The sequence below is a fragment of the Salmo salar genome, chromosome 02, assembly GCF_965601325.2.
Source record: "Salmo salar chromosome 02, fSalSal1, whole genome shotgun sequence".
Taxonomy (NCBI): domain Eukaryota; kingdom Metazoa; phylum Chordata; class Actinopteri; order Salmoniformes; family Salmonidae; genus Salmo; species Salmo salar.
Window position 1 is genome coordinate 88,499,079 of NC_138292.1, and position 9,934 is coordinate 88,509,012.

General features: G+C 38.9%; 1 protein-coding gene across 1 annotated transcript; it reads left to right on the forward strand.

Moving 5' to 3' along the window:
- Positions 1 to 578: 578 nt before the first annotated feature.
- Positions 579 to 9,640, forward strand: LOC106592762 (uncharacterized). Its single transcript, XM_014184087.3, has 2 exons — positions 579 to 1,139; positions 8,402 to 9,640. Exons 1-2 carry the CDS (start codon positions 806 to 808, stop codon positions 9,289 to 9,291), a joined length of 1,224 nt encoding a protein of 407 aa, XP_014039562.3. The 5' UTR covers positions 579 to 805; the 3' UTR covers positions 9,292 to 9,640.
- Positions 9,641 to 9,934: the final 294 nt, after the last annotated feature.

Consider the following 9,934-nt stretch of genomic DNA (forward strand, 5'->3'; position numbering starts at 1 on the left):
AACGCGGAGAAAGAGATTTAGTTTAACACGTAATTCTCAAAAGGTCTGAATTATTGCTACCCATGTTGATTTGTGCCCAATTTACAATTTCTTTGTTGATGTGTCTTGCTGGAAGATTCACTTATGGCCAAGTTTCAGCCTCCTAGCAGAGAGGTAACCAGGTTTTGGGCTAAAATATCCTGGTAGTGGGTAAAGTTTATTTATTTATTTTATACAGTAATTTTTGCTCATCTTTATCAAGGGTATTAATAACTAGGTGCTTATTTTGACATCTAGTTATTTGACTGAATCAGAAATACAGATGTGGAGTCGATGTAGAGTTTGTTTTAAATTCTCATAAACAAATCTGAACTAATCAAACAACACTTGTTGCTCTTTGTACGTGTTAATAATAATATTATTATTTAATGGAGAGAGAAAAAAGGTTTCGCTAAACTGCTTTATAATATTATAATTACATGAAGAATAAAAAAAGTTTTCCCTCCTCAACTGCGTTTCCTCCCTCCAGACAGCAGATGGCGATATGTGTCTTTCAGGCGATGTTTCTAGTGTGACGTGTAATCTAGTGGACGGAACGCTTCTTCAACAACTGCAGCCACCTCGGTAGCTCGCTAGCTTACAAAGTCGGAACAATCAAGTTCTTTATACGATTTCGTGGTTTAATTGCCACTCTGATTTAAACATACTTATGTGGAAACAACTAGCTACCCCATTTAATGTAATATTTACGTTGTAAGTCAACTAGCTGGCTGGTTAAGTTAGCACTAGTCTAGTCGCTAATGCTAACTAGCTATTATCCCCGACCATGAGTTCACTAAGTTACTCTCCTCCTGCTAAAGAAGAGGTCTGCTGGATGGAGAAAGAAGCTCTGGTGAAAGAGGAGGAGGAAGAGGAGGCTGTTACAATACAAAAACAAGTAGAGGGTGAGACTGTTACAGTGAAAGAAGAAGAGAAAGACGTTACGGAGAAAGACGCCTTCAAAGTGAAAGAGGAGGAGGATGCAGTTTTTGGAGTGGAGGATGAAGTGAAAGAAGATGAAGACGTTTTTGGAATGAAGGATGAAGAGGGGGAGATTACTGTCACATTAGAGGAGGACGAAGAAGAGAAGACTGGAGAACTAATTAACACTAGTAAATACAGTGAGTACTATCTAATAAAACAGGGACATTGATCTGATTAACACCAGTAAGTACAGTGAGTACTATCTAATAAAACAGGGACACAAGCCATTTTCAAGTCTTGCCATAGACTTTCAAGACGATTTAAGTCCAAACTGCAACTAGGTCACTCAGGAACATTCAATGTCATCTTGGTAAGCTCCTCCAGTGTAGATTTGGCCTTGTGGTTTAGGTTATTGTCATGTTAGTACAGTTTTCTGCATTCAGATCTCTGAAATGCTCTCTACCTATGTAACATTTAGTGTCTCCTTATGTTACGCTGGGAAAAGAGTTTTCATGGGCACAGAAATCCTAATTCATTTCAGAGTTTGCTAAATCCATTGGTTCTAACTGAGAGTCACCTTAATTTTATTGACAACACCCAAATGGATACTGTCATTAATGTGGTTCTTCAATAATTACACATAATACTTAATACTGTAGCTGTTTAGTTAGTCACATGTTCAACTATCATCAGCTGATCCAGGAAATCATTTTCTGAATGACAGTCACATGACAAACATCACGACATGCAACAACAACCAAAGTGCTTCTTCATTCATTACTCTGGTAAAGACAGTTATGCCGTGCTCCATGTTGGATCCAACATCCCTAACAAATTTATGTTTATAATGTGTTATTGTCTACTTGATTTATAGTAGGGTCTCGTTAGTCTGTTTGGACTCAGAGATACTTAGCTCATAATGTGTAGAGAACTGTTCCTTGATGGATAGGCTATTGTACAACACACAGAGCTATTTTCCTTTATTCAGGACATTTAGAATGATAACACATTACAGAGTAGCCTAGTGAGATTATTCACAAAATTATCTGGTGATCAGGTTATGAAATGTCATGACAAAGACATTTTAGTTTCCATGTTTCACCTGAAATATTAAATTATTTATAGTCCTAGGTCTATGTTGTTGTTAGGTGAAGTTATGGGTCCTACAGTAGGTCTATGTTATTGTTAGGTGAAGTTATGGGTCCTACAGTAGGTCTATGTTGTTGTTAGGTGAAGTTATGGGTCCTACAGTAAGTATACTTTGTTAGATGAAGTTATGGGCCAATTTGGGTACACATAGTTTGCAAACGCTCATTGACAGACTGGTAGCAAAGTTAGCCAAAGAGCATTTTACTGGTTAAAGTGTTTTTTTTTAAAGTGTAAAGCAGTTGATTTGCGACAACACATTATATTAAGCAGGACATTCAAAGGAGCCTTTCAATTATAATCCAAAAGTAATGTGAAATGTACTCATAAGCAACCTGGAAATGGCAGCTATTTTTGCTGGCAGCCTGTAAGTTTCCCCACTGTGGGGAATTAGTGAATAGACAACAGAGCTTCATGTTTCCTTGAGTAGTGTAACCGATGTGAAATGGCTAGTTAGTTAGCGGTGGTGCGCGCTAATAGCGTTTCAATCGGGTGACGTCACTCGCTCTGCGACCTGAAGTAGTTGTTCCCCTTGCTCTGCAAGGGCGGCTGCTTTTGTGGCGCGATGGGTAACGATGCTTCGTGGGTGTCAGTTGTTGATGTGTGCAGAGGGTCCCTGGTTCAAGCCCAGGTTGGGGCGAGGAGAGGGACGGAAGCTATACTGTTACATGTGGCACTCCTGATCTTTCTCTGTAATATTCAGAAGACCTTGTGAAAAACCAAAATCTTTTCTCACCATTTTTGATATACTACATCCATAACTAGTGGTTTCCTCATTACCAGATATACTACATCCATAACTAGTGGTTTCATCATTACCAGATATACTACATCCATAACTAGTGGTTTCCTCATTACCAGATATACTACATCCATAACTAGTGGTTTCATCATTACCAGATATACTACATCCATAACTAGTGGTTTCCTCATTACCAGATATACTACATCCATAACTAGTGGTTTCCTCATTACCAGATATATTACATCCATAACTAGTGGTTTCCTCATTACCAGATATATTACATCCATAACTAGTGGTTTCCTCATTACCAGATATACTACATCCATAACTAGTGGTTTCCTCATTACCAGATATACTACATCCATAACTAGTGGTTTCCTCATTACCAGATATACTACATCCATAACTAGTGGTTTCCTCATTACCAGATATACTACATCCATAACTAGTGGTTTCCTCATTACCAGATATACTACATCCATAACTAGTGGTTTCCTCATTACCAGATATACTACATCCATAACTAGTGGTTTCCTCATTACCAGATATACTACATCCATAACTAGTGGTTTCCTCATTACCAGATATATACATCCATAACTAGTGGTTCTCATTACCAGATATACTACATCCATAACTAGTGGTTTCCTCATTACCAGATATACTACATCCATAACTAGTGGTTTCCTCATTACCAGATATACTACATCCATAACTAGTGGTTTCCTCATTAGCAGATATACTACATCCATAACTAGTGGTTTCCTCATTAGCAGATATACTACATCCATAACTAGTGGTTTCATCATGACCAGATATACTACATCCATAACTATCGGTTTCCTAATTAGCAGATATACTACATCCATAACTAGTGGTTTCCTCATTACCAGATATACTACGTCCATAACTAGTGGTTTCCTCATTACCAGATATACTACATCCATAACTAGCGGTTTCCTCATTAGCTTGTAGGTGTTTCTACAACCAGATACAGTGCCTTGCGAAAGTATTCACCCCCTTGGCATTTTTCCTATTTTGTTGCATTACAACCTGTAATTTAAATGGATTTTTATTTGGATTTCATGTAATGGACATACACAAAATAGTCCAAATTGGTGAAGTGAAATGAAAAACAAACTTGTTTAATAAAATTCAAAACAATAAAAAAACTAAAAGTGGTGCGTGCATATGTATTCACCCCCTTTGCTATGAAGCCCCTAAATAAGATCTGGTGTAACCAATTATCTTCAGAAGTCACATAATTAGTTAAATAAAGTTCACCTGTGTGCAATCTAAGTGTCACATGATCTGTCACATGATCTCAGTGTATATATACACCTGTTCTGAAAGGGCCCAGAGTCTGCAACACCACTAAGCAAGGGGCACCACCAAGCAAGCGGCACTATGAAGACCAAGGAGCTCTAGCTTTATGGAAGAGTGGCCAAAAAAAAACTTTTAGGGACAGGCGTTCTGCTAGCGGAATGCCTCACCAATATCCAATGGTAGATAGAGCGTGGCGCGAAATACAAATACCTCAAAAATGTTATAACTTCAATTTCTCAAACATATGACTATTTTACACCATTTTAAAGACAAGTCTCTCGTTAATCTAACCACATTGTCCGATTTCAAAAAGGCTTTACAGCGAAAGCGAAACATTAGATTATGTCAGGAGAGTACCCTGCCAAAATAATCACACAGCCATTTTCAAAGCAAGCATATATGTCACAAAAACCAAAACCACAGCTAAATGCAGCACTAACCTTTGATGATCTTCATCAGATGACACTCCTAGGACATTATGTTACACAATACATGCATGTTTTGTTCAATCAAGTTCATATTTATATCAAAAAACAGCTTTTTACATTAGCATGTGATGTTCAGAACTAGCATACCCACCGCAAACTTCTAGTGAATTTACTAAATTACTCATGATAAACGTTCACAACCATTTTTTAAAGATATATAGATACAGAACTCCTTTATGCAATCACGGTGTCAGATTTTAAAATAGCTTTTCGGCGAAAGCACATTTTGCAATATTCTGAGTAGATAGCTCGGCCATCACAGGCTAGCTAATTTGACACCCACCAAGTTTGGTGCTCACTAAACTCAGAATTACTATAAGAAAAATTCGATTACCTTTGCTGTTCTTCGTCAGAATGCACTCCCAGGACTTCTACTTCAATAACAAATGTTGTTTTGGTTCCAAATAATCCATAGTTATATTCAAATAGCTTCGTTTTGTTCGTGCGTTGAGGTCACTATCCGAAGGGTGACGCGTGAGCGCATTTCGTGACAAAAAATGTCAAATATTCCTTTACCGTACTTCGAAGCATGTCAAACGCTGTTTAAAATCTATTTTTATGCTATTTTTCTCGTAAAATAGCGATAATATTCCAACCGGGCAACGTTGTATTCATTCAAAGGCTGAAAGAAAAAAATGGAGTCGTCTCGTGGACGTGCATCTCCAGTGTCACTGTTCCCAGCCTGACCACTAACAAATACTCCTGCTGTTCTTCGCCCAGAGACTGCAGACACCCCATTACACTTTCTGGCGCCTTCTGAGAGCCAATGGAAGCCTTAGAAAATGTCACGTTACAGCACAGATGCTGTATTTTCGATAGAGATGCTACAGAAGGACAATAAATTGTCAGACAGGGCACTTCCTGTATGGAATCTTCTCAAGTTTTGGCCAGCCATATGAGTTCTGTTATACTCACAGACACCATTCAAACAGTTTTAGAAACTTTAGAGTGTTTTCTATCCAAATCTACTAATTATACGCATATTCTAGTTTCTGGGCAGGAGTAGTAACCAGATTAAATCGGGTATGTTTTTTTGTCCTGCTGTGAAGATACTGCCCCCTATCCCAAATAGGTTAAAGAAGAAAATAAGCAAACACGTTTGGTGTTCGCCAAAAGGCATGTGGGAGACTACCCAAATATATGGTCAGATGAAATGAAAATTTTGCTTTTTGTCCATCAAGGAAAATGCTATGTCTGGCGCAAACCCAACACCTCTCATCACCCCGAGAACACCATCCCCACAGTGAAGCATGGTGGGGGCAGCATCATGCTGTAGGGATGTTTTTCATCTGCAGGGACTGGGAAACTGGTCAGAATTGAAGGTATGATGGGTGGCGCTAAATACAGGGAAATTCTTGAGGGAAACCTGTTTCAGTCTTCCAGAGATTTGAGACTGGGACGAAGGTTCACCTTCCAGCAGGACAATGACCCTAAGCATACTGCTAAAGCAACACTCGTGTGGTTTAAGGGGAAATATTTAAATGTCTTGGAATGGCCTGGTCAAAGCCCAGACCTCAATCTAGTTGAGAATCTGTGTTATGACTTAAAGATTAACCTGTTGGGGGTAGGGGGCAGTATTTGCACGGCCGGATAAAAAACGTACCCGATTTAATCTGGTTATTACTACTGTCCAGAAACTAGAATATGCATATAATTTTTGGCTTTGGATAGAAAACACCCTAAAGTTTCTAAAACTGTTTGAATGGTGTCTGTGAGTATAACAGAACTCATATGGCAGGCAAAATCCTGAGAAGATTCCTTACAGGAAGTGACCTGTCTGACAAGTTCTTGTTCTTCTTGGCTCTCTTTAATGAAAACTGAGGATCTTTGCTGTAACGTGACACTTCCTACGGCTCCCATAGGCTCTCAGAAGGTGGGAAAAAGCTGAATGATGTAATTCCAGCCACTGGCTGAAAAACATTAGCGCTTTTGGTAAGTGCTCTATCAGAGGACATTGGGACTGAGGCGCGTGCACGAGTCGACCCCATGTTTTTATTTTCTCTCTCTTTGAACGTAAACACGCTTTCCCGGTCGGAATATTATCGCTTTTTTACGAGAAAAATGGCATAAAAATTGATTTTAAACAGCGGTTGACATGCTTCGAAGTACGGTAATGGAATATTTTGAATTTTTTTGTCACGAAATGCGTCGTGCGCGTCACCCTTCTTTACCATTCGGATAGTGTCTTGAACGCACGAACAAAACAGAGGATATTTGAACATAACTATGGATTATTTTGAACCAAACCAACATTTGTTATTGAAGTAGAAGTCCTGGGAGTGCATTCTGACGAAGAACAGCAAAGGTAATAACATTTTTCTTATAGTAAATCTGACTTTGGTGAGGGCTAAACCTAGTGGGTGTCTAAATAGCTAGCCCTGTGATGCCGGGCTATCTACTTAGAATATTGCAAAATGTGCTTTCACCGAAAAACTATTTTAAAATCAGACATAGCGAGTGCATAGAGGAGTTCTGTATCTATAATTCTTAAAATAATTATGTTTTTTGTGAACGTTTATCGTGAGTAATTTAGTAAATTCACCGGAAGTTTGCGGGGGGTATGCTAGTTCTGAACGTCACATGCTAATGTAAAAAGCTGGTTTTTGATATAAATATGAACTTGATTGAACAAAACATACATGTATTGTATAACATAATGTCCTAGGGTTGTCATCTGATGAAGATCATCAAAGGTTAGTGCTGCATTTAGCTGTGGTTTGGGTTTATGTGACATTATATGCTAGCTTGAAAAATGGGTGTCTGATTATTTCTGGCTGGTTACTCTGCTGACATAATCTAATGTTTTGCTTTCGTTGTAAAGCCTTTTTGAAATCGGACAGTGTGGTTAGATTAACGAGAGTCTTGTCTTTAAAATGGTGTAAAATAGTCATATGTTTGAGAAATTGAAGCAATAGCATTTCTAAGGTATTTGAAAAACGCGCCACGGGATTCAACTGGCTGTTGAGTAGGTGGGACGATTTCGTCCCGCCGACCCTAGAGAGGTTAATGTACACCAGCTGAACCCATCAAACTTGAAGGAGCTGAAGCAGTTTTGAATGGGCAAAAATCCCAGTGGCTAGATGTGCCAAGCTTATAGAGACATACCCCAAGAGACTTGCAGCTGTAATTGCTGCAAAAGGTGGCTCTACAAAGTATTGACTTTGGGGGGGTGAATAGTTATGCACGCTCAAGTTTTCTGGTTTTTTGTCTTATTGTTTGTTTCACAATAAAAAATATTTTGCATCTTCAAAGTGGTAGGCATGATCTGTAAATCAAATGATACAAACCCCCCAAAAATCTATTTTAATTCCAGGTTGTAAGGCAACAAAGTTGGAAAAATGCCAAGGGGGTGAATACTTTTGCAAGCCACTGTATACTACATCCATAACTAGTGATTTCCTCATTAGCATGGAGGAGTTTCTGCAACTAAATTGTGTGTGCATCGCCCTTGTGCGGCAATTTTAGCAAACACAGAAAGGGACCTATGTTGGTGACCAAAAGTTGCCCGGCACACTGCTTAGGGGTTCAGTAACTGTAAAAACGTATTTCTAGCCTACAATCATCGATGTTACTAATGATGTGAAAACAAGACAAAATATTGTTGCTCACTTGACTGTCGTAATATAATTGTAACATTCATTACAGACGTCAATTGTTGTACAACATCATGGCTATGCTGTTGGCATCACCTTTTATAGTGGATTTCTGCTGTTGTGGGCCTTTAACCATCTGTCTGACTTTGTTGTTCACACAGGAGAGAGAAGTGACTATCGAGGATCCTCTGGGGAGCCTCAACAAGCTCATGATGCTGATGAGGCAAATAAAAGTCTCTCCAGATCTAAACACCTCAAGAAACACCAGCAGAGACCCACAAGGAAGAAAACTCACCGCTGCTCTGACTGTGGGAAGAGTTTTGTTTCTTCAGGACATTTAAAATCACACCAGAGAACACACACGGGAGAGAAACCTTATAGCTGTGCTCAATGTGGGAAGAGATGCACTCAGTCAACAGACCTTAAAAAACATGAGAGAATACATACAGGAGAGAAACCTTTTAGCTGCTCTGACTGTGGAAAGAGTTTTGTTTTTTCAGGACAGTTAAAATCGCACCAGAGAACACACACGGGAGAGAAACCTTATAGCTGTGCTGAATGTGGGAAAAGATTCACTCAGTCAACAGACCTTAAAAAACATGAGAGAATACATACAGGAGAGAAACCTTATAGCTGCTCTGACTGTGGACAGAGTTTTGTTTTTTCAGGACAGTTAAGATTACACCAGAGAACACACACGGGAGAGAATCCTTATAGATGTGCTCAATGTGGGAGGAGTTTTACTCAGTCAAGCAGCTTGATAGTACACCAGAGAACACACACAGGAGAGAAACCTCATAGCTGTGATCAATGTGGGAAGAGTTTTGTTTCATCTAGCACTCTGACTACACACCAGAGAACACACACGGGAGAGAAACCTTATAGCTGTAATCAATGTGGGAAGAGTTTTTCTCAGCCAAACGGCCTGATAGTTCACCGGCGAGTACACACAGGAGAGAAACCTCATAGTTGTGATCAATGTGACAAGAGATACTCTGATAAAAGATCTCTGATTAAACATCAGAAAATACATGAAGGAGTTGTTTCATGATATCAATGAATTAATGTCACAATGTAGAATGTCAATTTAAATGCATCACTCTAAAATGTAACTGACTGTCTTCTGCAGGTTGTCTTCTAATCAGTGAGTTAAATTATATCTCCCATCTCCATGATTTAAAAAAAAGTTGTGTTATTTTCAACCGCACATACAACCTGATTTCCCCACTAAATGATATATCAGTGATTTATTGTGATTCATGCAGCCAACTGACAATTTTTGGGTACAATTATAATGACATTGTTGCCCTGCTTTTAGAATATCAGGGTTAATTGATTAACTTTATATGTGTACGTTGTATTGACCTGCTCCCTTATAAGTGAATAAAGATTTAGTTTAAGAATAACTCTGACTTGTGTGATAAGTTTGTCTCCTCAATTGATATTAAAGAAATTAACCACCACATTTGAAAAAAAACTGCCCTGTCCTGAAAATTCGGGGGGGGGGGGGGGGGGGGGGGTTCTTCCCAATATGAGAGGAGTTGCTAAATTTATTGAATAAACCTTTTTCCATAAAGTCAGAGTGAAACCCACCTTCTAACAAGTTCTTTGAAGAAGAACCTTTTGGGCATGTTTTTCATTGACCAAGAACTCTACGGTTCTTAGGGGATCTGAGAACAACTCCAGTTGAACCC